Consider the following 27,489-nt stretch of genomic DNA (forward strand, 5'->3'; position numbering starts at 1 on the left):
AGTAACCCTGGATTGTAAACTGTCATGGTCAAAACCTGTTGATACAACAGTAGCTAAGATGGGGAGAAGTCTGTCTTTAATAAAGCGCTGTTCTGCATTTTTAACAGCACTATCAACAAGGCAGGTCCTACAGGCCTTAGTTTTGTCACACCTGGACTACTGTTCAGTCGTGTGGTCAGGTGCCACAAAGAGGGACTTACGAAAATTGCAATTGGCTCAGAACAGGGCAGCGCGGCTGGCCCTTAAATGTACACAGAGAGCTAACATTAATGATATGCATGTAAATTTCTTCTGGCTCAAAGTGGAGGAGAGATTGACTTCATCACTACTTGTTTTTGTAACAAGTGTTGACATGCTGAATGTACCGAGCTGTCTGTTTAAACTACTGGCACACAGCTCAGACACCCATGCATACCCCACAAGACATGCCACCAGATGTCTCTTCACAGTCCCCAAGTCCAGAACAGACTTTGGGAGGCGCACAGTACTACATAGAGTCATGGCTACATGGAACTCTATTCCACATCAGGTAAAAGATGCAAGCAGTAGAATCAGATTGAAAAACACCTTATGGAACAGAGGGGACTGTGAAGAGACACACACACACATGTACAGACACACGAATACGCACACAGACACTAGCACACCCACTCTACACACACGCACATTGTAATATTGTTGAATAGTGGTATTATTCATTTTGTGTGGTGGATATGTGGTGGTGTGACAGTGTTATATGATGCACTGTTTTATCTTTTGATTTATGTGCAATATAAGTGTCTTAATGTGTTTGGACCCCAGGGAGAGTAGCTGCTGCATTGGCAGGAACTAATGGGGATCCATAATAAACCCCAGGAAGAGTAGCTGCTGCATTGGCAGGAACTAATGGGGATCCCTAATAAACCCCAGGAAGAGTAGCTGCTGCCTTGGCAGGAACTAATGGGGATCCATAATAAACCCCAGGAAGAGTAGCTGTTGCCTTGTCAGGAACTAATGGGGATCCATAATAAACCCCAGGAAGAGTAGCTGCTGCCTTGGCAGAAACTAATGAGGATCCATAATAAAACCCAGGAAGAGTAGCTGCTGCCTTGGCAGGAACTAATGGGGATCCATAATAAAATACAAATACAAAATGTGCAGTGTTTGCAATTTTGGGACTTTTCTATTGGTTTATTAAGACAGGTGAGATCAAAAAGGCACAGATAAAGTGTTTGAATCGATTTTGAAACCGAGGATCTCATAATGTTGGGGCAATTCATGTACATTTAAGCATCTCAGGTAGAATGATGTTACATGGTAAAAGCTAGTCTGATAGTGAGTTACCTCGTAGGTGCCCGGGCCGGGGTTGGTGTTCTTGGGGCCTTTGAAGCGATCCTCCCTGGACACGATCAGAGCCATCTGGGGACTGGACTTGATGTCAGGACTATACTGACCTGGACCTGGTGGACAGAGGAGAGGAGAGGAGAGGAGAGGAGAGGAGAGGAGAGGAGAGGAGAGGAGAGGAGAGGAGAGGAGAGGAGAGGAGAGGAGAGGAGAGGAGAGGAGAGGAGAGGAGAGGAGAGAGGAGAGGAGAGGAGAGGAGAGGAGAGGAGAGGAGAGGACAGGGGAGAGTCAGGCTCTGAGTCTTATCAAATCAAATCAAATTGTATTGGCCACATGCGCCGAATACAACAGGTGCAGACATTACAGTGAAATGCTTACTTACAGCCCTTAACCAACAGTGCATTTATTTTTTAATAAAAAAGTTAAATAAAACAACAACAAAAAAGTGTTGAGAAAAAAAGAGCAGAAGTAAAATAAAATAACAGTAGGGAGGCTATATATACAGGGAGGTACCGGTGCAGAGTCAATGTGCGGTGGCACCGGCTAGTTGAGGTAGTTGAGGTAATATGTACACGTGGGTAGAGTTAAAGTGACTATGCATAAATAATTAACAGAGTAGCAGCAGCGTAAAAAGATGGGGTGGGGGGGCAGTGCAAATAGTTAGGGTAGCCATGATTAGCTGTTCAGGAGTCTTATGGCTTGGGGGTAGAAGCTGTTGAGAAGTATTTTGGACCTAGACTTGGCACTCCGGTACCGCTTGCCGTGCGGTAGCAGAGAGAACAGTCTATGACTAGGGTGGCTGGAGTCTTTGACAATTTTGAGGGCCTTCCTCTGACACCGCCTGGTATAGAGGTCCTGGATGGCAGGAAGCTCGTACGCACTACCCTCTGTAGTGCCTTGCGGTCGGAGGCCGAGCAGTTGCCATACCAGGCGGTGATGCAACCAGTCAGGATGCTCTCGATGGTGCAGCTGTAGAATTTTTTGAGGATCTGAGGACCCATGCCAAATATTTTTTGTCATGCCCTCTTCACGACTGTCTTGGTGTGTTTGGACCATGATAGTTCGTTGGTGATGTGGACACCAAGGAACTTGAAGCTCTCAACCTCTACATCACTGTAAACCATTCATATTCCAATAAGATATCACAAGAGAAGAAAAGTGTAGATTAGGAGCTAACTCTCAACGACTCACTCACTCGGACACTGATGTAAACAACAAATGATCCTAGCAATACATAGTGAATGAAAACATGACGAGGTAATACAACTGTTTAAGTATGCTAGGTGACATTTGGACAAAATGATGAAAACAAAGTTGAGGAAGGAAATTAAACCGGTAAGCCTTGGGGTTCCCTTTTCACCTGGAGCAGATTCCGTGTCATAGACCCCATCTCTACCGCAGCCGTTGGGTGACAGCGGAAGAAGGCATACGCCAAAAATTATTGAACATATTCCAATCAAGTTCACATCAAAATGTGATTGCAGAAAGGCATGGATGAGGGGTGAAATAATACCCCATTTTCTGAAATGGAAATTGAATAATGTCTGAAATGAACTCGCCATGTGTTTAAAAGCACTTTGCACACAGCCAGATCTATTTATATGCAAATCAATCTCTTGTTAAGGGGTTGAGTCTTGGGTAAAATAGGTTGCATAAATTATCAAAATAAATCATGAATCTTTTTTTGAAAGAACATTTGCAATGAAAGTATAATTGAAGTAAATATTAGGCTAACCACAAAGAGAAATGGACATGGTATTTGAATGGAATGACATTTGGCTGGCCTATGGTTGGATTCATGTTAACGGAATGACATTTGGCTGGCCTATAGTTGGCTTCATGTTAATGGAATGACATTTGGCTGGCCTATGGTTGGATTCATGTTAACGGAATGACATTTGGCTGGCCTATAGTTGGCTTCATGTTAACGGAATAACATTTGGCTGGCCTATAGTTGGCTTCATGTTAACGGAATGACATTTGGCTGGCCTTTGGTTGCATTCATGTTAACGGAATGACATTTGGCTGGCCTATAGTTGGCTTCATGTTAATGGAATGACATTTGGCTGGCCTATAGTTGGCTTCATGTTAACGGAATAACATTTGGCTGGCCTATAGTTGGCTTCATGTTAACGGAATGACATTTGGCTGGCCTTTGGTTGCATTCATGTTAACGGAGTGACATTTGGCTGGCCTTTGGTTGGATTCATGTTAACGGAATGACATTTGGCTGGCCTATAGTTGGCTTCGTGTTAACTTAATAACATTTGGCTGGCCTATAGTTGGCTTCATGTTATGATTGAAAGGGGTCAAACGTAATGGTGATGGATGAGTGCAGGTGGTTACTACCTAAAAGGAATCGGACACCTCAACAAGCCCAGTCTACTATTTTCTCCTTAACAAGCCCAGTCTACTATTGTTTCCTCAACAAGCCCAGTCTACTATTTTCTCCTTAACAAGCCCTGTATACTGTCTCCTCAACAAGCCCTGTCTATTGTCTCCTCAACAAGCCCTGTATACTGTCTCCTCAACAAGCCCAGTTTATTGTCTCCTCAACAAGCCCAGTTAATTTGCACCTCAACAAGCCCAGACTTCGGTCTCCTCAACAAGCCCTGTATACTGTGTCCTCAACAAGCCCAGTTTATTGTCTCCTCAACAAGCCCAGTTTATTGTCTCCTCAACAAGCCCAGTCTATTGTCTCCTCAACAAGCCCAGTTTATTGTCTCCTCAACAATCCCAGTTAATTGTCTCCTCAACAAGCCCAGTCTATTGTCTCCTCAACAAGCCCAGTTTAATGTCTCCCAAACTTTTTCACTCAGGCCCCCCTTCCAGCACTGGGTAACATCCCACGCCCATTTTGCCATGGCTAATGTATATTCATGTAATATGAGTGACTCAAACAAAATCTATAGGGCAAAAAAATAAACTTGCTAAAACGTTATCTGACATGGGCTAGTTGATCTGGACATTTACGACAAGTTATAAATAGCTCTCTAAGGTATGCAATGACTGACATGACAAGATGAAAACTGCTGATGCACTACCCAATTTCGAAATTGCACCTTGTGCATTCCACTATTACAACTTTCAGGAGTAAGTTGAAAGCCAGTTCCTAGGGGGCGCACCCCACAGTTTGGGAACCACTGGTCTACAGTACCTGGGAAGTCCGGATCGTAGCGCAAGAAAGTGGAGTGTCTGGGTGCTGCGCTCAGGAATGAGCTCTGGCGTTTCCTGCCCCCCTCGCTCCTGGGTTCTGAGAAGGAAGCGCGGCCGTACGTCTTCTCAAAGGACTCCCGCACGTTGTAGGAGCTGGGAGGAGGGGTGTCCTGGAGAGAAGACGAAGAAAAGGTTATTGTCCATTAACTGGTAGAAAACGAAAAGGTGTCTTTATGCTCACAACCCAAGGGGCTGGAAGCAATGGGTCTGGCGCAGAGCAGCACCCCTGGAGCAATTGTAGGGGGTTAAGTGCCTTGCTCAAGGTCACACAGAGAAACAAAGAGATGACGATATGGTCACAACACAGAGAGATGACGATGTGGTTACAACACAGAGAGATGACGATATGGTCACAACACAGAGAGATGACGATATGGTCACAACACAGAGAGATGACGATATGGTCACAACACAGAGAGATGACGATATGGTCACAACACAGAGAGATGATGATATGGTGACAACACAGAGAGATGATGATATGGTTACAACACAGAGAGACAAAAGAGATGACGATATGGTTACAACACAGAGAGATGACGATATGGTTACAACACAGAGAGATGACGATATGGTCACAACACAGAGAGATGACAATATTATCACAACACAGAGAGTTAACGATATGGTTACAACACAGAGAGATGACGATATGGTTACAACACAGAGAGATGACGACATGGTCACAACACAGAGAGATTACGATATGGTTACAACACAGAGAGATGACGATATGATCACAACACAGAGAGATGACGATATGGTTACAACACAGAGAGATAGAGAGATGACGATATGGTTACAACACAAAGAGATCACGATATGATCACAACACAGAGAGATGATGATATGGATACAACACAGAGAGATGACGATATGGTTACAACACAGAGAGATGAAGATATGGTTACAACACAGAGAGATTACGATATTGTTACAACACAAAGAGATCACGATATGATCACAACACAGAGAGATGATGATATGAATACAACACAGAGAGATGACAATATGGTCACAACACAGAGAGATGACGATATGGTCACAACACAGAGAGATGATGATATGGTTACAACACAGAGAGATGATGATATGGTTACAACACAGAGAGATGACGATATGGTTACAACACAGAAAGATGACGATATGATCACAACACAGAGAGATGATGATATGGTTACAACACAGAGAGATGACGATATGGTTACAACACAGAGAGATGACGATATGGTTACAACACAGAGAGATGACAATATGATCACAACACAGAGAGATGACGATATGATGACAACACAGAGAGATAGAGAGATGACGATATGGTTACAACACAGAGAGATGGAGAGATGACGATATGGTTACAACACAAAGAGATCACGATATGATCACAACACAGAGAGATGATGATATGGATACAACACAGAGAGATGACGATATGGTCACAACACAGAGAGATGACGATATGGTTACAACCCAGAAAGACAGAGAGATGACGATATGGTCACAACACAGAGAGATGACGATATGATCACAACACAGAGAGATGACGATATGGTTACAACACAGAGAGATGACGATATGGTTACAACACAGAGAGATGACGATATGGTTACAACACAGAGAGATGATGATATGGATACAACACAGAGAGATGACGATATGGTCACAACACAGAGAGATTACGATATGGTTACAACACAGAGAGATGATGATATGGTTACAACACAGAGAGATGACGATATGGTTACAACACAGAGAGATGACGATATGATCACAACACAGAGAGATGACGATATGGTTACAACACAGAAAGACAGAGAGATGACGATATGGTCACAACACAGAGAGATGACGATATGGTTACAACACAGAGAGATGACGATATGGTTACAACACAGAGAGATGACGATATGGTTACAACACAGAGAGATGATGATATGGTTACAACACAGAGAGATGACGATATGGTCACAACACAGAGAGATGACGATATGGTTACAACACAGAGAGATGATGATATGGATACAACACAGAGAGGAGGAACGAAGAGGAGGAACGGAGAGGAGGAACGGAGAGGAGGAACGGAGAGGAGGAACGGAGAGGAGGTACAGAGAGGAGGAACGGAGAGGAGGAACAGAGAGGAGGTACAGAGAGGAGGAACGGAGAGGAGGAACGGAGAGGAGGAACGGAGAGGAGGAACGGAGAGGAGGTACAGAGAGGAGGAACGGAGAGGAGGAACAGAGAGGAGGTACAGAGAGGAGGAACGGAGAGGAGGAACGGAGAGGAGGTACAGAGAGGAGGAACGAAGAGGAGGAACAGCTGAGTGAAAAGGAGTGAAGTCTACTGAGATAGAAATATGATTTGGGTTTTCTCACCAGAGCAAATTTGCTCGACATTTTGACTGATCCAGACAATCAGCATTTTTATTTTCATTTATCAAATCCCTCGGTATGACCTTGGCTGCAATAACACTGGTCTGAGAAGTCAACAGACACCATACCCTTCTCTGACATCCTAGCTGATTGGCTCACCACAAAGCATTGTGACGGGAATATCTGACAGGCACTCCTATCAATTACATGTTCCTTGTCTAATAACATGGTCCATTCACAGTACAGTGGGGTCTAATGAGCGATCCTGTTCCCTCCATGGGGCCCTTAGATGGGCCTCGGTAGCCTCTCTACAGGGGGGCCCTAATTACATACGATAAATGACCCTTCAACCTAACATAATAACAATTAATAATAATAATAACTGACCACACCAGCCTGTCAACATCACAACACTGACAAAATCACTCATTGGCTGTAATGACCAGAGACCAGACAACAAGGAAGACATATATCTCTAATATGACCACAGAAAACTATAATTATAAATGATGTCATTAAGAATCATATGGATTATCTGTCTAAACCAGTAAGGAGATGTATCTTTTTCCACCCTAGTACTACTTGGTTTCAAACGATATCTGCATGATCCACTAGTCCCCAGACTCCTACCACTGCTACAAATAGTTTTAGTGACGATGAGAGAGTGCTATGTGTTATGGCAAGCTCAGCTACGCTAGCTAGATGAATACTGCGGGGCTATATTCAGAGTAGATCCTCTATTATTTAGCAAAAGCGACAAGACAAATTCCTTGGGAGAGAATGTGCTAGAAACCCAGTGGTATGCCCGTGTGGAACGTGTTCATATTTCAACCCTCTCCAACTGTCAGCCCATCCTTCAGTTTTTTTGTCCCGCCGCCATAATTGTTAATGCCTAACCCAGACTCACTTTGTATTTTTACCTCTTTTTTTTTTTAAACCTTTTTTCTCTTATCCAAAGCGACTTACAGTTAGTGCATTCATCTTAAGATAGCTAGGTGGGACAACCACATGTCACAGGCATAGAAAGTACATTTTCCCTCAATAACGTAGCTATCAGTAGAGTCAGAGATAGAAAAGGGTTGGTTGTCAAGTGCAAGTGCTGGTTCAGGTTTATTTTTTTATTTTATATAAATACAGCACCAGTCAAAAGTTTGGACACACCTACTCATTCTAGGGTTTTTCTTTATTTTTACTATTTTCTAGTGAAGACATCAAAACTATTAAATAACACATATGGAATCATGTAGTAACCAAAAAAGCGGAGACCATCCGTTTACCTACTCTGTGTCTCACAAAGACACTGCGGTTGGAACCAAAAATAGTACATTTGGACTCATCAGACCAAATAACAGATTTCCACCGATCTAATGTCCATTGCTCGTGTTTCTTGGCCCAAGCAAGTCTCTTCTTCTTATTGGTGTCCTTTAGTAGTGGTTTCTTTGCAGCAATTCGACCATGAAGGCCTGATTCACACAGTCTCCTCTGAACAGTTGATGTTGAGATGTGTCTGTTACTTGAACTCTGTGAAGCATTTATTTGGGCTGCAATCTGAGGTGCAGTTAATTGCCGATTTCTGAGGCTGGAAACTCTAATGAACTCATCCTCTGCAGCAGAGGTAACTCTGGGTCTTCCTTTCCTGTGGCGGTCCTCATGAGAGCCAGTTTCATCATAGCGCTTGTGTCACGTTCGTTGTATAAAGGATCGGACCAACGTGCAGCGTGGTATGCGTACATGTTTAATATTTAAATAGACACTTGACAAAATAACAAAAGCAACCGAACGTGAAGTTCTAAACGCTAACAGCAACAAGCCGAAACAGAAACAGAATCAGAAACAAGATCCCACAACTAAAGGTAGGCAAAATGGCTGCCTAAGTATGATCCCCAATCAGAGACAACGATGGACAGCTGCCTCTGATTGGGAACCACCACCCGGCCAACATAGAAACAGAATACACTAGATTCTATCCAAATCACACCCTGACCTAACCAAACAGAGAATACAGGTGATCTCTAAGGTCAGGGCGTGACAGCTTGATGGTTTTTGCGACTGCACTTGAAGAAACTTTCAATGTTCTTGAATTGTTCCGCATTGACTGACCATCATGTCTTAAAGTAATGATGGACTGTCGTTTCTCTTTGTTTATTTGAGCTGTTCTTGCCATAATATGGACTTGGTCTTTTACCAAATAGGGCTATATTCTGTATACCAACCCTACCTTGTCACAACACAACTGATTGGCTCAAACGCATTAAGAAGGAAAGAAATTCCACAAATTAACTTTTAACAAGGCACACCTGTTAATTGAAATGCATTCCAGGTGACTACCTCATGAAGCTGGTTGAGAGAATGCCAAGAGTGTGCTAAGCTGTCATCAAGGCAAAGGGTGGCTACATTGAAGAATCTCAAATATAAAATATATTTTGATTTGTTTAACCCTTTTCTGGTTACTACATGGTTCCATATGTGTTATTTCATAGTGTTGATGTCTTCACTATTATTCCACAATGTAGAAAATAGTAAAAGAAAAACCCTGGAATGAGTAGGTGTGTCCAAACTTTTGACTGGTACTGTATATTTATAAATGACTTTGCATTCCATTAGACTTCGACTGTGTCTCAAATGGCACCCTATTCCATATATAAGGCACTTCTATAGGGGTCAGGTCAAAAGTCGTGCACAATTTAGGTAATAGGTTTCAAGTTTTACGTTTTTATTGTCACGCGCACAAGTACAAGTCTTGCAAAGCAAAGTTAGGTCGGAGCTCGCAAGACGGCAGCCATACAATACAGATGGCGTGTTTGATGTATTTGATACCATTCCATTCATTCTGTTCCAGCCATTACAATGAGCCCGTCCTCCCCAATTAAGGTACCACCAGCCGCCTGTGACACACACACCCCGAGGGGCTGGAAGCAATGGGTCAGGCGCAGTGCAGCACCCCTGAAACAATTGTAGGGGGTTAAGTGCCTTGCTCAGGGGCACAACACAGAGACACAGAGAGATGACGATATGAAGGTGTGTGAATAGGGTGCTATTTGGGATGCAGACTAGAGAGACACACAATTGAGAAAGGAAAGCTGTGGCTAGTAGCAAATGAAAATGGCACTGAAATGAATTGAACGATTGAGATGGAAATGATAAGTTGCGCCACCTGTGAGGCTATACCTGTGGAGACCGGCGGAGATCTTTTTCTCACAATATAACACCTTTAATTTCCCCTCCCCTGTCTGTCACGGAGCCCCAATATGGCTGTAATTACACCTGATGGGAATATAACCGTTCTCACCACCTCTCACCTATTGACAGTAGTCAAAATACACTTAATTACAGAGCGGTGCGCCAGCCACGTCTGTCCAATTGCTCTCTCTCGTTTATCGCCATCTATATGCATTTAGAAGTTCCTTTTAATGAGCGCTCACACTGGCACCGACATGAAACATAATGAAACGGAATACTGATGTGATTCCCCCTGATTAGCGTCTAGACGCGTTGTCACCATCTTTTATGTTTGCGATTCTTTTCGACACTGAAGAATTTTTTGAATTCAAACTAGGACAACTCAATTGGTTAATTGGGCATGTGTTTAGAATGGGAGCTGCTATGGATTCCGTATAGCTCTGGTTGAGGTCAGAGGTCAGAATTCCATTAATGTTTTTGACTGGTCAGAAAGGTAAACATTGTGTAATGCCAGAGTCTAGCGGTAGTGCTGCTGACTCCACACTACACATGTCCCCAGACGCTGGGGTTTGATCCCTGCGTCCACCTTTCCTAGCTGTCGTCTCCACATCTAGTCCTATCGATGACAATAAATAATCAATCTCAATAAAATAAAACATCTGAAAAATAAAGAAAGAAACAGGTAGAAGGTCAGAGTTGAAGTGAACCAATGATTCCAGCTTTGTGACACATGTGCTAATCACCTTCTATGATTCCTTCCTCAGAACGAGCTCTATGTGAAGACAGGCTGAATCCCAAATGTCACCCCATTCCCTACATAGTGAACTACTTAATATGTATGACCATACAGGCTCTGGTCAAAAGTAGCGCACTATATAGGGTGCCATTTGGGATGAAGCCAGACCTTTTTTTAGCTCTGCCTGACAGCCTCACACTAAAGACCATGCATATGACATGAACAGTGTACCAGACATACCTCTTCTTCTCACCTCACAGTAGACGACTATTCCTCATCTCATTAAACCCTCCCCCATTAAACACTGAGGAAGTTATTTTCAGATGAGGCTGCTGTTAAATTTTTCCACCCCATAAATACTGGGCTATATTTATAGTGTATGTTTCATTGACGCTTCTGCACACTCAGCGCAGTGGTTAAATAATCGTTTTCTGCTTTATTTAGTTCAAGAGGAGGAATTTCGTGTTCTAATGGGCTCTTAGATGGATCATAAAACCACAGGAGTGATAGGGAATCACCATATGCTTGTAGTGTGGCTTTATAGATACTATAGCCCGCCGATGGGTACAGATCTGCTGATATCTTCCTCTTTCTTCTCTGTCTCCCATAAAACATGTCTGAAATAAATCAAACATTCTCACAAAACCAGATGAAGAATTTAAAATTCTATGTTTACATATCCCGGATGTTTTATGAAAACAGGGGAGTGCGTAAATTATCTTATCGTAGCAACAAATACGAATACAAAATACGAACAAATATGAAAATGTATGCACTCACTACTGTAAGTCGCTCTGGATAAGAGCGTCTGCTAAATGACTAAAATGTAAATGTAAAAATTTAGCAGAGAAGGACATGCTAGTCAAAGGGTGAAGAGATTTAACAGGTCAATACATTCAGTCTTTTGATGGCTTGTTCCTCTCTCCTCCTCTTCACTCTCTTCCCTCTCTCTTCGTCCCTGAACTTCACCTCTCTCTCTCTCTCTCTCTCTCTCTCTCTCTCTCTCTCTCTCTCTCTCTCTCTCTCTCTCTCTCTCTCTCTCTCTCTCTCTCTCTCTCTCTCTCTCTGTCTCTCTCTCTCTCTCTCTCTCTCTCTCTCTCTCTCTCTCTCTCTCTCTCTCTCTCTCTCTCTCTCTCTCTCTCTCTCTCTCTCTCTCTCTCTCTCTCTCTCTCTCTCTCTCTCTCTCTCTCTCTCTCTCTCTCTCTCTCTCTCTCTCTCTCTCTCTCTCTCTCTCTCTCTCTCTCTCTCTCTCTCTCTCTCTCTCTCTCTCTCTCTCTCGTCTCTCTCTCTCTCTCTCTCTCTCTCTCTCTCTCTCTCTCTCTCTCTCTCTCTCTCTCTCTCTCTCTCTCTCTCTCTCTCTCTCTCTCTCTCTCTCTCTCTCTCTCTCTCTCTCTCTCTCTCTCTCTCTCTCTCTCTCTCTCTCTCTCTCTCTCTCTCTCTCTCTCTCTCTCTCTCTCTCTCTCTCTCTCTCTCTCTCTCTCTCTCTCTCTCTCTCTCTCTCTCTCTCTCTCTCTCTCTCTCTCTCTCTCTCTCTCTCTCTCTCTCTCTCTCTCTCTCTCTCTCTCTCTCTCTCTCTCTCTCTCTCTCTGTCTCTCTCTCTCTCTCTCTCTCTCTCTCTCTCTCTCTCTCTCTCTCTCTCTCTCTCTCTCTCTCTCTCTCTCTCTCTCTCTCTCTCTCTCTCTCTCTCTCTCTCTCTCTCTCTCTCTCTCTCTCTCTCTCTCTCTCTCTCTCTCTCTCTCTCTCTCTCTCTCTCTCTCTCTCTCTCTCTCTCTCTCTCTCTCTCTCTCTCTCTCTCTCTCTCTCTCTCTCTCTCTCTCTCTCTCTCTCTCTCTCTCTCTCTCTCTCTCTCTCTCTCTCTCTCTCTCTCTCTCTCTCTCTCTCTCTCTCTCTCTCTCTCTCTCTCTCTCTCTCTCTCTCTCTCTCTCTCTCTCTCTCTCTCTCTCTCTCTCTCTCTCTCTCTCTCTCTCTCTCTCTCTCTCTCTCTCTCTCTCTCTCTCTCTCTCTCTCTCTCTCTCTCTCTCTCTCTCTCTCTCTCTCTCTCTCTCTCTCTCTCTCTCTCTCTCTCTCTCTCTCTCTCTCTCTCTCTCTCTCTCTCTCTCTCTCTCATTTGGCAGTGAGCTGAGTGATCTGGCTTTGGCAGTGGAGAATCCTGGGCAACCACCAGGCAGCTATACTGTAGGCCCCACAGCTGGGTCCACTCAGCTACCAGACTAACAGACTGTCTGCAGCCTCTTGGCTGTGTAAACAGGCAGCATCCCTAAACCGCACCGGGCCTCGTCCTGCCACTGTTACCAACACGCTCCCAGCATCCCCCTCACCTGTTCCTCCACACACAGCTGTCTACACACACAGCTGTCTCCCACATGTTCCTCCACACTCCATGAGGAAGAGGAGGGGAAGGAGGAGAAGGGGGGATTTATAGCACAGAAAATAAGATTTAGGAGAAAAATCTCCCTCTGCCCCTGCTACTCCGCCGTAGGACAGAACTGTGCATTGCCTACTGATAGTGATAATGTGAAAGCAGCAATATGGAGGTATGGTGAAATCCAGACGCCGCATTATCATCTTGAAGAGCCCGAAAAACATCAGTCAGACAGCAGGTCAAAGGATGCAATGTTTTCCTATTTTTGTTGTAGTTCTTGCAAGGCTCGCTTTTTAGACATGATGTCAGAACTGAGACACTATAATAGATGTACATCTCAAAGTCAGGAGCAGGAACAGGCCGGGCCGGGCTGGCGACGCGCACCACTGGCTTGGTGCGAGGAGCAGGAACAGGCCGGGCCGGGCTGGGAACACGCACCACTGGTTTGGTGCGAGGAGCAGGAACAGGCCGGGCTGGCGACGCGCACCACTGGCTTGGTGCGAGGAGCAGGAACAGGCCGGGCTGGCGACGCGCACCACTGGCTTGGTGCGAGGAGCAGGAACAGGCCGGGCCGGGCTGGCGACGCGCACCACTGGCTTGGTGCGAGGAGCAGGAACGGGCCGGGCTGGGCTGGGAACACGCACCACTGGTTTGGTGCGAGGAGCAGGAACAGGCCAGACCGGGCTGGCGACGCGCACCACTGGCTTGGTGCGAGGAGCAGGAACGGGCCGTACCGGACTGTGGAGGCGGACTGGAGGTCTGAAGCGGAGAGCTGGCACAACCCGTCCTGGCTGGATGCCTATTTCCGCACAGTATGTGTGAGGCATTAGCACAGGACGCACAGGGCTGTGCACGCGCACTGGCGATACAGTACGTAGAACCGGCGCAGGATATGCGGGACCGAGGGGGCGTACTGGAGACCAGGAGCATTGAGCCGGCACACCCCGTCCTGGCTGGATGCCCATCTTCGCACAGCACGTGCGTGGTGCTAGCACAGGACGTACAGGACTGTGCCGGCACACTGGCGACACAGTACGTAGCTCCGCATAACACGGAGCCTGCCCAGTCACACGCCTCCTCGTGTGAGTACGGGGAGTTGGCTCTGCTCTAACACTATGCTCCGCCAACCACCCTTTTAGCCCCCCCAAAAAAAATTATTGGAGCTGTCTCTCGGGCTTCTTCCTCGGCCGGCACCTTCTGCGTTGCCGCTGCTGCTCTCTATACCGGGCCTCCACTGTCTCCTCCTAAGGACGGCGATCCATCCCGGCCTGAATCTCCTCCCATGTCCAGGATCCCTTTCCTTCCAGGATCTCCTCCCATGTCCAGGCTGTCTGCTCCTGGACACGCTGCTTGGTCCTCGTTTGGTGGGATCTTCTGTCACGTTCGTTGAAGGACGGGTCAGACCAAGGCGCAGCGTGATATGCATACATGTTTATTTTAAACTTAATAAACAACGACAAAACAATAAACCAACGAAATGTGACGTCCAAAGGTAACACACAACAAACCTCACACGGAACAAGATCCCACAACACCTAATTGCCAATAGGCTGCCTAAGTATGCTCCCCAATCAGAGACAACGAGCGACAGCTGCCTCTGATTGGGAAACACACCCGGCCAAACATAGAACTACAAAACCTAGATCACAAACATAGAAAATACAACATAGAAAATCACACCCTGACTCAACAAATAAGAGTCCCCAGAGTCAGGGCGTGACAGAGAGATCCGTTGGGTCTTTGCTTTGAGGGATTTGTTGGGTCTTTGCTGTGAGGGATTTGTTGGGTCTTCGCTGTCATTATTGAAATCAAATCAAAACAGATGCATGCTGTAATCACTTTAAAAGTGATCCTTCTCCCAGGTCTGTGACCATTTGCTGACCAATCAGTTATTGCCAGAGTTACGACAAACAATATCATCTATATCCTCTTGTGTATCCTACAATTTAATGTTTTTTTAAACAGATCAATAGAAATTACATTTCAAAATGGGGTGTGTTGCTAAGATGAATGATTCTGACATTCAACGGACCAATGGGTGTAGCTCAGGGGCGTCATTGATCAAAAACGAAATTCAAAGTCGGATTCTTGCGCTTAAGGGGGGATTAAACAATGAGGTAGGGTTCAGTGTAGCTCTGGCCCAGGGGGTTAGTGCGCATACCTTCACTATGGAAGGAACACACACTAACGACCTGGACCAGAGCTAGGTTCAGTGGAGCACACTTTGTGTAAAACTCAAAAACAGCAGTGTTAGGAGAATAACCACAACTTCACAGAGAGAGGGGAGATCTTTACACAAAAAAGACTGTGATCTTTCCTCCAGCCATAGAGTGCATCCACACATCTCATAAACCCTAAAAGTGCAAAGCATGCACCATCTGTACCCCCTCTCTCTTACTGTCTCTCTTCTTCTAATTCTCTACCCTCACTCTCTCTCTTTCTGCCTCTCTTCTTCAAATTCTCTACCCTCACTCTCTCTCTTTCTGCCTCTCTTCTTCTAATTCTCTACCCTCACTCTCTCTCTTTCTGTCTCTCTTCTTCGAATTCTCTACCCTCACTCTCTTTCTGTCTCTCTTCTTCTAATTCTCTACCCTCACTCTCTCTCTTACTGTCTCTCTTCTTCTAATTCTCTACCCTCACTCTCTCTCTTTCTGTCTCTCTTCTTCTAATTCTCTACCCTCACTCTCTCTCTTTCTGTCTCTCTTCTTCTAAGTCTCTACCCTCACTCTCTCTCTTTCTGCCTCTCTTCTTCGGATTATCTACCCTCACTCTCTCTCTTTCTGTCTCTCTTCTTCTAATTCTCTACCCTCACTCTCTCTCTTTCTGTCTCTCTTCTTCTAATTCTCTACCCTCACTCTCTCTCTTTCTGTCTCCTTCTAATTCTCTACCCTCACTCTCTCTCTTTCTGTCTCTCTTCTTCTAATTATCTAACCTCACTCTCTCTCTTTCTGTCTCTCTTCTTCTAATTCTCTACCCTCACTCTCTCTCTTTCTGCCTCTCTTCTTCTAATTATCTAACCTCACTCTCTCTCTTTCTGTCTCTCTTCCTCTAATTCTCTACCCTTACTCTCTATTCCTCTCTCTTTCCATGAAGCAATGTGGATCTGAAACAATTAAACAACCCAAGCATATTAACAAAACGCTGATATACTCAGACTCTGCAGTCATACTAAAATAGGCGAATGCATCACTGTGACATTGAGCGCAGACACAGAGCGTGCTGTTAGATCCCTGCTAACATAAATCTAATGTAATGATTTTAAACCCTAATGAGTTGCTCCGCTAGATAGCAGACGCATTCTTATTTTCAAAACCATACCATCTGTTGGAACGGAAGAAGACGACAGATTATGCGCCTGAATCTTCGCTAATTATTTCTGGGTTTACTTGGATCTCCCATTAGCCATTACGATTGCAACAACTACTCTTCCTGGGGTCCCCACACAAAACGCAATACAGAACAATCATAAACAAAAAGCAGATCCAACTAGACATTAAAATAAAAAAATGAGACAACAAGACAACAAGGGGAGAAATAAATACATCATAAAGGTCAACAAAATATCAAATATAATGCACACACACACACACACACACACACAGACACACAAACACACACAGACAGACAGACACACAATCACATGCTCACACACAGACACACACACACACACACACACACACACACACACACAGACACACAGACACACATACACACAGACAGACAGACACACAACCACATGCTCACACACAGACACACACACACACACACACACAGACACACATACACACACAGACAGACAGACACACAACCACATGCTCACACACACACACACACACACACACACACAGCAGTAAAACATGATCCAGACAGAGGAGGGCTGCTGTACTGTGAGATAGTGAAGGGATAATGCGGATGCTACAACTATTTGCTTCTGCAGTCTGTTCCAGAGCCTGGTAGTAAACCTTAGCACTAATAGCCTTCTCTGGCCTTCCTCTCATTAAGAGTGTTTAAGAGCCTGCTTTTCGTAAGGCTCTTTTTTCAACACCCGTCAGTTGATCAGACATTAGGTTGATCTGAGCCAGCGACTCCCTCTGATACACGGTGCTGTGATTAGTTGAAACACGTGGAATGGCTTCAGCTGTGTCCCAAATGGCACCCTATTTACTATATAGTGCACTTTTGACCAGAGCGCATAGGGTTCTGGTCAAAAGTAGTTGACTATATAGGGAATATGGTACTATTTGGGACACAACCTTCATAATGGCCAGGAAGGAAGCATGGTATGGCTATAAGCTTTATGTTCAGTCGACTCAGATACTCCCATGTATTTTAATGGGGAGCAGACTCAAGCCAAGATGATAGATGGACGGACGGACGGACGGAAAGACAGATAGACAGACAGGCAGGCAGGCAGGCAGGCAGGCAGGCAGGCAGGCAGGCAGGCAGGCAGGCAGGCAGGCAGGCAGGCAGGCAGGCAGGCAGGCAGGCAGGCAGGCAGGCAGGCAGGCAGGCAGGCAGGCAGGCAGACAGGCAGACAGACAGACAGACAGACAGACAGACAGACAGACAGACAGACAGACAGACAGACAGACAGACAGACAGACAGACAGACAGACAGACAGACAGACAGACAGACAGACAGACAGACAGACAGACAGACAGACAGACAGACAGATAGACAGACAGATAGACAGATAGATAGATAGATAGAAATGATAGAAATGATAGCACTGGCAAAGGGAGACTGCCATGTCAAAGATCAGATTTATTTTGTATATTAAAAGTCGCTAGTTAACAACACTGTCTGTTTACAATCTCTATCGTTATATGGCTAATGACTGCTTACATATACAGTATCTAATTAAATCTCGCACTGCAGTGTGCCTTGGTAAAACTTTGTTAAAAATCCTCTCACAATCACCCTACATGCTCTTCCCCTCTGTGCGGACTCTAGTTTATTTACGACAACGTGGAAGAAGTCCAAACTGAAATGTTCCAGACAGCATGGAACGGAGCAGCATGGGGCCACCTGCAGACGATCTGGTAGACAGGGGTCTTGGCTCAATAAAAACGTTATTACCAAGGGGAGGCTGTCAGAGACACTGGTCAATACAGCCGTAGGACACAACTGTCACCGCACCGCTTTCATCTTACCACCATCCTAGCTCTTTTATGAAAGTGAGAAGGAATTGAGTTGAACTTGATAGACTAAAATGGCAGCGGAAGGATGCCTAAGGCAGCCCACTTCTCACGCCACGTGAAACCCTCTCCTGGGTTTTCCAATCACCGTCATGCATATGACAACTGACAGCATAATCCATAGCCTCTTTCCATTCTTTCAGACAGCTTTCTTCGGTCCTGCAAACCATGTAAACAGTTCCTCCCTATTGTCAGTCTACTGCACGTACACTAACACCATCTGCATGACCAAACTCTCACATCCTTCCCAAACACCATGGGATGCCATAGCCATGACTAGCCTTCTATTGATCGGAGAATAATCCTAACGCTTTACCAGAGCCGTCATGCCCATAGGGGCCACAAGGGCACATGCCCCCCTCAGATTTGTCCTGTGTTTTTTTTAGATTCAATATGTAACTTTTTAGGGCAACGCGACCATAATTCACATAGAAACGTGAGTTATAAATCTGTCATTCTCATTGAAAGCAAGTCTAAGAAGTGGTAGATCTGTGCGCTATTTCTATTCTTCCCATTCTTAAGTTTTGTTTTAGCATCTTTTACTTACTTACATCAGCTTCAAACAGCTGAAAATACAATATTTTTGGTTATTGAAAATGTATTTAACAGCGGTTAAGACGGTAAAATTAGTCTCTGCTTGTTTTGTCACATAAACTAAAATTAGGGAAACTATTCGAATTTTTGCAAACAGAAAAATGCAGGAGCTATTTCCGCATATTGCACCTTTAAATTATTTACTCAACTTCATTTTTAAGCTTTATCATAATTATTTATAAAAAAAGATCTGTCAGCTGTATTTTGCGGAAGGGGCACACTAACTGGACCAGGCAAAGAGTATCCCCCCCCATTCTCCCAAATAAGTGGTTCCTTCCAAGGTGCACCATGGAGCAAAGATATGCGTGCAGACAGTATCGTGAGTGGAGGAGGAGAGAGAGTTTCGAGTGCCACACACAGCGTGTGATTTGATTTTACCTGCCGGTGCTGGGCAGGACTCACAGGAGGTATGCTTGTAAATGAATTTGATCAAGCTATGTAGCCTATTGATTCCTTCTTGATGAATAGATAAAACGAAAATGTTTTGTTGTTTCTCGGTAATACTAGCCACCTAGCAATTTTGTTCATAACTAGCTACCAAGCCATTTCAGGCTAGAGTAGCTTGTCTAACTATCTTCAGAAAATACTCAAATGTACACTGCTCAAAAAAATAAAGGGAACACTTAAACAACACAATGTAACTCCAAGTCAATCACACTTCTGTGAAATCAAACTGTCCACTTAGGAAGCAACACTGATTGACAATACATTTCACATGCTGTTGTGCAAATGGAATAGACAACAGGTGGAAATTATAGGCAATTAGCAAGACACCCCCAATAAAGGACTGGTTTTGCAGGTAGTGACCACAGACCACTTCTCAGTTCCTATGCTTCCTGGCTGATGTTTTGGTCACTTTTGAATGCTGGCGGTGCTTTCACTCTAGTGGTAGCATGAGACGGAGTCTACAACCCACACAAGTGGCTCAGGTAGTGCAGCTCATCCAGGATGGCACATCAATGCGAGCTGTGGCAAGAAGGTTTGCTGTGTCTGTCAGCGTAGTGTCCAGAGCATGGAGGCGCTACCAGGAGACAGGCCAGTACATCAGGAGACGTGGAGGAGGCCGTAGGAGGGCAACAACCCAGCAGCAGGACTGCTACCTCCGCCTTTGTGCAAGGAGGAGCAGGAGGAGCACTGCCAGAGCCCTGCAAAATGACCTCCAGCAGGCCACACATGTGTCTGCTCAAACGGTCAGAAACAGACTCCATGAGGGTGGTATGAGGGCCCGACATCCACAGGTGGGGGTTGTGCTTACAGCCCAACACCGTGCAGGACGTTTGGCATTTGCCAGAGAACACCAAGAGTGGCAAATTCGCCACTGGCGCCCTGTGCTCTTCACAAATGAAAGCAGGTTCACACTGAGCCTGTGACAGACGTGACAGAGTCTGGAGACGCCGTGGAGAACGTTCTGCTGCCTGCAACATCCTCCAGCATGTCCGGTTTGGCGGTGGGTCAGTCATGGTGTGGGGTGGCATTTCTTTGGGGGGCCGCACAGCCCTCCATGTGCTCGCCAGAGGTAGCCTGACTGCCATTAGGTACCGAGATGAGATCCTCAGACCCCTTGTGAGACAATATGCTGGTGCGGTTGGCCCTGGGTTCCTCCTAATGTAAGACAATGCTAGACCTCATGTGGCTGGAGTGTGTCAGCAGTTCCTGCAAGAGGAAGGCATTGATGCTATGGACTGGCCCGCCCGTTCCCCAGACCTGAATCCAATTGAGCATATCTGGGACATCATGTCTCGCTCCATCCACCAACGCCACGTTGCACCACAGACTGTCCAGGAGTTGGCGGATGCTTTAGTCCAGGTCTGGGAGGAGATCCCTCAGGAGACCATCCGCCACCTCATCAGGAGCATGCCCAGGCGTTGTAGGGAGGTCATACAGGCACGTGGAGGCCACACACACTACTGAGCCTCATTTTGACTTGTTTTAAGGACATTACATCAAAGTTGGATCAGTCTGTAGTGTGGTTTTCCACTTTAATTTTGAGGGTGACTCCAAATCCAGACCTCCATGGGTTGATACATTTGATTTCCATTGATAATTTTTGTGTGATTATGTTGTCAGCACATTCAACTATGTAAAGAAAAAAGTATTTAATAAGATTATTTCATTCATTCAGATCTAGGATGTGTTATTTTAGTGTTCCCTTTATTTTTTTGAGCAGTTTATTTAATTATTGGGTTATGATATTATATACCAGTGTGACAGTTGTATTAAACTCCTCAGGTAGAAAAAAATTGTTCTTAAAGAATCAGTGTGCATCATTAATTCAAATGACAATTGAACAGGTAAAGAAGTATGCTTAGTTGGTAGAGCATGGCGCTTGTAACGCCAGGGTTGTGGGTTCGTTTCCCACGGGGGGCAGTATGAAAAATGTATGCACTCACTAACTGTAAGTCGCTCTGGATAAGAGCGTCTGCTAAATGACTAAAATGTAAAAATGTAAATAACCTATTTAGAACAATATATATATTTTTGACATCTAATTAGGCATAATGAATATGGCTCTAGACTGCAGGAAAAAGCTTGCTCCTTACTGACATTATTACTGCAAATCTTCCAGAGGATCCACAGACATTCGTGCACGATTTTCATGAAACTTCCAGATGGAGAAGCGTGTGCATACTGTAGAAAGGAGAAGGAATTGTCCCTAAGGTAAGCATCCTGAGAGATGGATGCAAGTGCCTCTCAGGACTAGCTGCTGCCTCGAGCACTGGCAGCATGTGGGCAGCATGTTGCATATGTTTTACAAGTTTAATACTTCAAGACTATCACACATACAAGCATGCACACACACACACGCACACTGACACACACACACACACAGACACATTCGTACATTGGGAAACACATACAGTATGCATAGGCAAGCATGCACACACACACACACTCTCTATCTCTCTCTCCTCTCTCTCATACCCACTCACTCTATCTCTCTCTCCTCTCTCTCATACCCACTCTCTCTCTCTCTCCTCTCTCTCATACCCACTCTCTCTCTCCTCTCTCTAATACCCACTGTATCTCTCTCTCTCACTCTCATACCCACTCTCTCTCTCTCTCCTCTCTCTCTCTCTCTCTCTCACTCTCATACCCACTCTCTCTCTCTCTCCTCTCTCTAATACCCATTGTCTCTCTCTCTCTCTCACTCTCATACCCACTCTCTCTCTCTCTCCTCTCTCTAATACCCACTGTCTCTCTCTCTCTCACTCTCATACCCACTCTCTCTCTCTCTCACTCTCATACCTACTCTCTCTCTCTCTCTCTCTCTCTCTCTCTCTCCTCTCTCATACTCTCTCTCGCTCTCTCTGTGTGTGGCAAATGGCATCATTTCTTTCGTGGTGGATCTGCTGTTGATCGTTTTGCTTCTCTGCTGTAATTAAATCGATGCAACTCTTGTTCGATAAATGTATGTTTAGCAAGACTTCTAATTATATCCGGCCACTCTAATTGAATAGATGATGTGCTCTTGGCCTGTTGCAGAGGACGGAGCACAAATTATTTTTCCATTCCCTGTCATCACCACAGTGTTGATATACTTAACCTTGACTTAGTCAGTACATGTTAGTAGCTGGCCCGTGTGAAAGGGGCCTCTGTTCTCGTCATATTCTGTATCTTTCCATAATAACGCTTAGATCGACAAGAGACATAACAACGTATGTTTTGTTCCTTCCTCGTAAGCATAACGGATATTAAAGTGTTAGCTGCCGTGCTTTGACCAACAGGGATGATATTCTCGGCTGGTTACTTTGGGGTGGCTGGTAGAAATCTGTAATGCTGTGAGGTACAGCTCTCTGTAATATACCCCCAGTTCCAGAATGCACGCGGCTACACAACAGCAGAATGATATTGGCAATCACTGCTCAGTGCTCAAACACAATGCTTTCTTCTCTGGGTGGGGTGAGGGAAGACATTTCACTGATCTACAGATGTAAAGAATTCTGCCCAAGGGCAAGCATCAGTCTAAATTAAATTGAACTATCCCTCTGGCTAGTCCCTATCCTCTGTGTCTGGGGGTCAGAGCCATTATCTACAGGGTGACTTCATTCATTTGAGCCCAGTGGCTTCTTATCATTTCTGATACCATCATTTCTGTCATTTCTCCAATAAGACAAGGGATACGTCTCAAATGGCACCCTATTCCCTATACAGTGCACTACATTTACCAGGATGATCCATATTCACATTCATCCATATTCACATTGATCCATATTCATATTGATCCATATTCATATTGATCCATGTTGGAAGATGATTTAAGGAATAAGAAGAATACAAAATACAATAGGGACAGTACTTCTGAATTGGGTCCTCCTGAATAGAGTCCTCCTGAATAGGGTCCTCCTGAATAGAGTCCTCCTGAATAGGGTCCTCCTGAATTGGTTCCTCCTGAATTGGGTCCTCCTGAATAGAGTCCTCCTGAATAGGGTCCTCCTGAATAGAGTCCTCCTGAATAGGGTCCTCCTGAATAGAGTCCTCCTGAATAGGGTCCTCCTGAATAGAGTCCTCCTGAATAGAGTCCTCCTGAATAGAGTCCTCCTGAATTAGGTCCTCCTGAATAGGGTCCTCCTGAATTAGGTCCTACTGAATAGGGTCCTCCTGAATAGGGTCCTCCTGAATTAGGTCCTCCTGAATAGGGTCCTCCTGAATTGGGTCCTCCTGAATTGGGTCCTCCTGAATAGGGTCCTCCTGAATTGGGGCCTCCTGAATTGGGTCCTCCTGAGAATAGGGTCCTCCTGAATAGAGTCCTCCTGAATAGGGTCCTCCTGAATAGGGTCCTCCTGAATAGGGTCCTCCTGAATTGCGTTATCAAAAAAGGATTATGAGAAAGTGGATAAACACTGACCTGTTTTTCTGTGTTATGCTGCAGCGCCCGGATTCTATCTCCATCATTTTACACAAACTATTCAAAGCAGTCGATCCGTCTTGCAAAAAAAAAAAAATGTTGACCTCTTTTGAATTCAAGCTTAAGAAGAACAGAGGAAAGGGAATGGATAGTGAGAGATGAGGTTTTTCTCTTTTTTTTCTCCCCACATCGCATAGTCCCTTCTTTGATAGAAGCGGCCTGATTATACACTGATTAGACACTTTTAATATCCATCGCAGTGGGATACAGGGGCAAGGAGAGCCGCAGCACGGCGCTAACTGCCACGGTGTCTCAGGGTTTTTCATTAACTGCCCATAAAGGAGGCCCAGCGTGGCATTATTACAACTCCCTCAGATCCAGCTCCACACAGGAATCTGTTCAGACCCACCGTGTGTGTGTGTGTGTGTGTGTGTGTGTGTGTGTGTGTGTGTGTGTGTATGTGTGTGTGTGTGTGTGTGTGTGTGTGTGTGTGTGTGTGTGTGTGTGTGTGTGTGTGTGTGTGTGTGTGTGTGTGTGTGTGTGTGTGTGTGTGTGTGTGTGTGTGTGTGTGTGTGTGTGTGCGTGTGTGTGTGTGTGTGTGTCTGTGTGTCGGAGAAGACAGCAGGGAGGTAGGGGAACAGAAATGGTAAACAGGAAAATACCCAGTCTCATCAGAATCACGGACGCTCTCTGACAATGGGGAAGAAATAGTCATCATATCAAATCAAATCCTCCTTCATTGGACTTCATTGTCAAACACTGGCTATGAGATGAAATGGCAAATGATGTTGTTTGATGGAATATTCAATGTATTTAGTCCCCAAACAAACAAATCACGCCATGGTGTAGGATGACTGTTGATGTGTGACCGTCTGTTTGTAATCAGAAGTCTGTGTCCCGTGTGGCTCAGTCGCTTGCAACGCCAGGGTTGTGGGTTTGATTCCCATGGGGGACCAGTATGCAAATGTAAGCACTCACTACTGTAAGTCGCTCTGGATAAGAGAGTCTGCTAAAATGTAAGATGAGTAGTCATTTAGGGCCAGTTGCTATTTGTGGGGTTTTGCTTTGACTGGTATTACCAGCATTATCCACTAGGTTTGCTGCAGGTAGAAAATACTAGGAAATGTTCTTTAACTGACACAATCTGCCTCCAATTGTAGCTAAAACTGTGTCAATTTGGGGCAGTATAAGGGGAGAATTAATGAAACCAACCATGGAAGGATGTCGTAGCGAATTCGGGGGGTAGCCCCGACCAGGACTCAAACCTATGTCCAGCGACTGTAAAGCCAACACCTTAACCAATACGGCAAGAGATCCCAACCTCTTGATGAGTTCACTAGGTGTTGGTTTAAGGTTGCTACACTACACTACCCCTTTCCCTTAGGTAATGGTAAAGGCGTTGGCTTGACTGTCACTGGAACAGGGTTTGAGTCCCGGTCGGGGCTGTATTCATTTGTGGATGTCCATCACACATTTCGTATGATATGTTACGAATTACAATTCGTATTATATGTTACGAATTTGCAAAAAACGTACAATATGTCACGAATTTGCAAAAGTACAAACATTTGCAAAAGTACAAATTCTAGCTAGGTGGCTAATGTTAGCTAGCTGGCTAACATTAGCTAGGCTAGGGGTTAGGGTTAAGTTCAGGAGTTAGGTTAAAGGGTTAAGGTTAAGGTTAGCCAGCTAGCTAACTTCCATCAATGTAATTGTCTGCATCACTTCCAATCCCCCATATGTTTTTTTTTTCTCGCAAATATATATATATATACAGTGGGGGGAACAAGTATTTGATACACTGCCGATTTTGCAGGTTTTCCTACTTACAAAGCATGTAGAGGTCTGTAATTCTTTATCATAGGTACACTTCAACTGTGAGAGACGGAATCTAAAACAAAAATCCAGAAAATCACATTGTATGATTTTTAAGTAATTAATGTGCATTTTATTGCATGACATAAGTATTTGATCACCTACCAACCAGTAAGAATTCCGGCTCTCACAGACCTGTTAGTTTTTCTTTAAAAAGCCCTCCTGTTCTCCACTCATTACCTGTATTAACTGCACCTGTTTGAACTCGTTACCTGTATAAAAGACACCTGTCCACACACTCAATCAAACAGACTCCAACCTCTCCACAATGGCCAAGACCAGAGAGCTGTGTAAGGACATCAGGGATAAAATTGTAGACCTGCACAAGGCTGGGATGGGCTACAGGACAATAGGCAAGCAGCTTGGTGAGAAGGCAACAACTGTTGGCGCAATTATTAGAAAATTGAAGAAGTTCAAGATGACGGTCAATCACCCTCGGTCTGGGGCTCCATGCAAGATCTCACCTTGTGGGGCATCAATGATCATGAGGAAGGTGAGGGATCAGCACAGAACTACACGGCAGGACCTGGTCAATGACCTGAAGAGAGCTGGGACCACAGTTTCAAAGAAAACCATTAGTAACACACTACGCCGTCATGGATTAAAATCCTGCAGCGCACACAAGGTCCCCCTGCTCAAGCCAGCGCATGTCCAGGCCCGTCTGAAGTTTGCCAATGACCATCTGGATGATCCAGAGGAGGAATGGGAGAAGGTCATGTGGTCTGATGAGACAAAAATAGAGCTTTTTGGTCTAAACTCCACTCGCCGTGTTTGGAGGAAGAAGGATGAGTACTACCCCAAGAACACCATCCCAACCGTGAAGCATGGAGGTGGAAACATCATTCTTTGGGGATGCTTTTCTGCAAAGGGGACAGGACGACTGCACCGTATTGAGGGGAGGATGGATTGGGCCATGTATCGCGAGATCTTGGCCAACAAGTAAGAGCATTGAAGATGGGTCGTGGCTGGGTCTTCCAGCATGACAACGACCCGAAACACACAGCCAGGGCAACTAAGGAGTGGCTCCGTAAGAAGCATCTCAAGGTCCTGGAGTGGCCTAGCCAGTCTCCAGACCTGAACCCAATAGAAAATCTTTGGAGGGAGCTGAAAGTCTGTATTGCCCAGCGACAGCCCCGAAACCTGAAGGATCTGGAGAAGGTCTGTATGGAGGAGTGGGCCAAAATCCCTGCTGTAGTGTGTGCAAACCTGGTCAAGACCTACAGGAAACGTATGATCTCTGTAATTGCAAACAAAGGTTTCTGTACCAAATATTAAGTTCTGCTTTTCTGATGTATCAAATACTTATGTCATGCAATAAAATGAAAATGAATTGCTTAAAAATCATACAATGTGATTTTCTGGTTTTTAGATTCCGTCTCTCACAGTTGAAGTGTACCTATGATAAAAAATTACAGACCTCTACATGCTTTGTAAGTAGGAAAACCTGCTAAATCGGCAGTGTATCAAATACTTGTTCTCCCCACTGTATATATATATTTGCAAGAAAAAAAAACATATGGGGGATTGGAAGTGAAGTTTACTATGTTACGTCTAGTCTATGAGACCAGGCTGATGAAATGGTAAGCAGAAATTTTGAATTTGGTTATACGTGGAAATACGTGCCTTACTGAATTTTGTGTAATGTCAGTAGTCTAGTCAAGGAAGCATCATGCAAAATATATTGGCACACTTAACAAGACCGTTGCCAAATAAGGCGCACTGTCACCTGCTTTTATAGTAAGCCTTGAGGTGGTACCACCCAGCACATCTAGAAGGTAGTGTATTTCAT

The 27,489-nt window shown here is 44.9% G+C and overlaps 1 protein-coding gene across 2 annotated transcripts in view; it reads right to left on the bottom strand.

The window, feature by feature from the left end:
• stpg2 (sperm-tail PG-rich repeat containing 2) overlaps positions 1-27,489 on the bottom strand; it is a 64,295-nt gene that overhangs the window by 5,693 nt on the left and 31,113 nt on the right. For both annotated transcript variants that reach the window (XM_041899866.2, XM_041899867.2), the window contains 2 exons: positions 4,481-4,649; positions 1,324-1,439 (listed from right to left, as the gene is read on the bottom strand). In XM_041899866.2, coding sequence (XP_041755800.1) covers positions 1,324-1,439; positions 4,481-4,649 — 285 coding nt within the window. The remainder of the gene's footprint in view (positions 1-1,323; positions 1,440-4,480; positions 4,650-27,489) is intronic.

The sequence above is a fragment of the Coregonus clupeaformis genome, chromosome 16 (genome assembly GCF_020615455.1).
Source record: "Coregonus clupeaformis isolate EN_2021a chromosome 16, ASM2061545v1, whole genome shotgun sequence".
Classification (NCBI taxonomy): domain Eukaryota; kingdom Metazoa; phylum Chordata; class Actinopteri; order Salmoniformes; family Salmonidae; genus Coregonus; species Coregonus clupeaformis.